We start from the raw sequence: 2,809 nt of genomic DNA, 5'->3' as shown, positions 1-2,809 counted from the left end.
TGCAGTCTTAAATATGTCTTAATTTCTGGTTAAATTATTATTTTCTCCTTTTCTTTAGCTCAGTCAGACCATTTAGAGAATTCATTTGATGAAGTATTGAGAGGTCTGATTGTTTAATGGGCAGAAATTAGTCCCTACAAGAGTACTTTAGAAACTACCAAATACCAGGCTTTACTACAAATTCTTTAGAAGAATTTATTTCTGTACAATAGGATAATTGGTTATAAGTAGACAGCACTGGCCACAATCCAAACCCAAATTCTGATTTCATCTTTTGCTTTTTTAAAAAAAAAAAAAAAATGTAAGTGGTTAATTGTAATCAGATTAGTCTCCTTGAAGGAACAACTGGTTACTTATCCCTGATTTTCTAGATATAAGTGGTCTAACGCACCTGCAGTTAGCTTCCTCCTAGTATATGCCTGCAGATTATCATAGCTATGTCTCACTATGGAAACTCCATGTGAGATAACCAGTGTATCCAGCCAAAATAGAGATAGATTTGTCTAAAAGGAAAATTGGTCTTGGACTGGTAGAGCTGGATAATTGTCTCACTCAGGACTTTCTCCAAATAGATGGATTTTTCATTTACGTGATTGTGGAAGATACTTACTCTTCTTTGTTACTGTCTGTTTTAGTGGTGCAATCTATGCATTGACTTGGTAGCATTCACCAGTGAAATATTCAAGGGAGCAGTTTTCCAGTCATTGGATGGAATTATTGTGTCAGCTAACTGTAAGCTACGGAAGATCTTCACTTTAAAAGCAAAGCCTCAAGACACTGCTGATAAAGATGGTATGTTCAAGTCACTGTTAAGATTTTTAAATTTTTGATGTACTTTTAAAATGCCTTTGGATAGTCTGAGTACATAGAAGCACCAACCCACCAGCCACTCCTTGGTAGGAAGATGGAGCAGTCTACTTCCATAGTGATACTGCCTCAGAAACCCAAGGAGGGGTCTCTCTGAGTTGGGTCTGACTCGATGGCACATAACAGCATAACAAGAAATTAAATTTATCCACAATCACATTGAATTCTTTTTTTCTGGGTCACATGTTTATTTTTACTATAGGTGAATGTCTCAAAAATGTATTAAATTTTCTTTTTATAGTTGTTTTTGTTTATGATAGCACTTGCCGTATAAATTTTTCAGAGTTCTTTATTGCAAACAACAGAATCCTCTGTATGTGGTAGAAAGAGAAAAGGAATTTGTTTAAGGAAATGAAACAGTTAATAGAATCTCAAGGAGATCAGAAAATCAGGTTTGGAGGCTATAGCCAAGAACAAACTTCTTGTTGTTGTTCTTATGTGCTGTCCAGTTGTCTCCAACTTATAACAACCTTATGTACAACAGAAGAAACACTGCCTGGTCCTGTGCCAGCCTTACTATCCCTACTATACCTGAGCACATTGTTACAGCCACCATGTCCATCCATCTCATTGAGGGCCTTCCCCTCTTTCGTTGACCCTCCACTTTACCAAGCATGACATCCCTCTCCAGAAAATGGTCCCTTCTGACAACATGAACAAGGTAGGTTATACAAAGTCTGGCCATTCTTGCTTCCAAGGAGCACTCCAGCTCCACTTCTTCCAGGACAGATTTATGAGTCCTTTTAGCAGTCCATGTTACTTCCAGCATTTTTCACCAACACCTCAACTCAAAAGCATCAACTCTTCTTTGATCTTCTTTATTCACTGTCCAGCTCTCAAATCCGTATGAGGCAATTTAAAATACCATGGCTTGGGTTAGGCGCATCCTAGTCTTCAAGGAGATATCTTTACTCTTCAGTGCTTGAAAAGGTCTTTTGCAGCACATTTTCCAATGCAATACATCTTTTGATATCTTGACAGCTGCTTCAATTGGCGTTGGTTATAGAGCCAAGTAATAGGAAGTCTTTGATAACTTCAGTCTTTTCTCTATCTATCATGGTGCTACATATTGGTCCATTTGTGAGAATTTTTTATTTCTTTGTAATGAGGTGTAATCCATACTGGGAAGCTCTGGTAGGATAGTGCCTAAGGCATTTAACTGCTAACCAGAAGCCTGGCAGTTCAAACCCACCAGCCACTCCTTGGAAGGAAGATTGGGCAATCTACTTCCATAGTGATACTGCCTCAGAAACCCAAGGAGGGGTTGCTATGAGTTGGATCTGACTCAATGGCAGTGAGTTACGGATTTTTTTTGGTAATCCATATTATAGACTGTAGTCTTCAGTTTTCATCAGTAAGTGCTTCAAGTCATCCTCACTTTCAGCGAGCAAAGTTGTGTTGTCTGTGTATCACAGGTTGTTAATAAGACTTCCTCCAATCTCGATGCCATATTCTTCTTCATAATGTCCAGTTTCTTGGATTATTTGCTCAGCATACAAGTGGAATAAATATGGTGGAAGGATACAACCTTGACACATTCCCTTTCTCATTCTAAACCATGCAGTATCCCCTTGTTGTGTTCGAATGACAGCCTCCTGGCCTATGTACTGGTTCCACGTGAGTATAATTAAGTGTTCTGAAATTCCCATTCTTCTCAAAGTTATCCATAATTTGTTACAATCTACACAATCGAATGCCTTTGCATAGTCAATAAAACACAAGTAAACATCTTTCTGGCATTCTTTGCTTTCAGTGAAGATCCATCTGACATCAGCAATGATACCTCCGCGTCCCCTTCTGAATCCAGCTTGCATTTCCAGAAGTTCTCTGTCAGTATACTGCTGCAAGTATTTTTTTTAATGCATTTTATTGAAATATAATTTATGTACAGTGAAATACACAAAACTAAAGTGACATAGGTCAATGCTTTTTTTTTTTTTTT

General features: G+C 37.9%; 1 protein-coding gene across 1 annotated transcript in view; it reads left to right on the top strand.

Annotated features, from left to right (window-relative positions):
• The window catches only part of CFAP20DC (CFAP20 domain containing), a 506,982-nt gene that overhangs the window by 291,710 nt on the left and 212,463 nt on the right, over positions 1 to 2,809 (top strand). Inside the window, exon 6 of the mRNA XM_042780469.1 lies at positions 636 to 792. Coding sequence (XP_042636403.1) covers positions 636 to 792 — 157 coding nt within the window. The remainder of the gene's footprint in view (positions 1 to 635; positions 793 to 2,809) is intronic.

Source organism: Orycteropus afer, unplaced genomic scaffold (genome assembly GCF_000298275.1).
Source record: "Orycteropus afer afer isolate SDZICR_OR568_19922 unplaced genomic scaffold, OryAfe1.0 scaffold00041, whole genome shotgun sequence".
Lineage (NCBI taxonomy): Eukaryota > Metazoa > Chordata > Mammalia > Tubulidentata > Orycteropodidae > Orycteropus > Orycteropus afer.
This window is presented reverse-complemented; position numbering and strand designations above follow the sequence as displayed.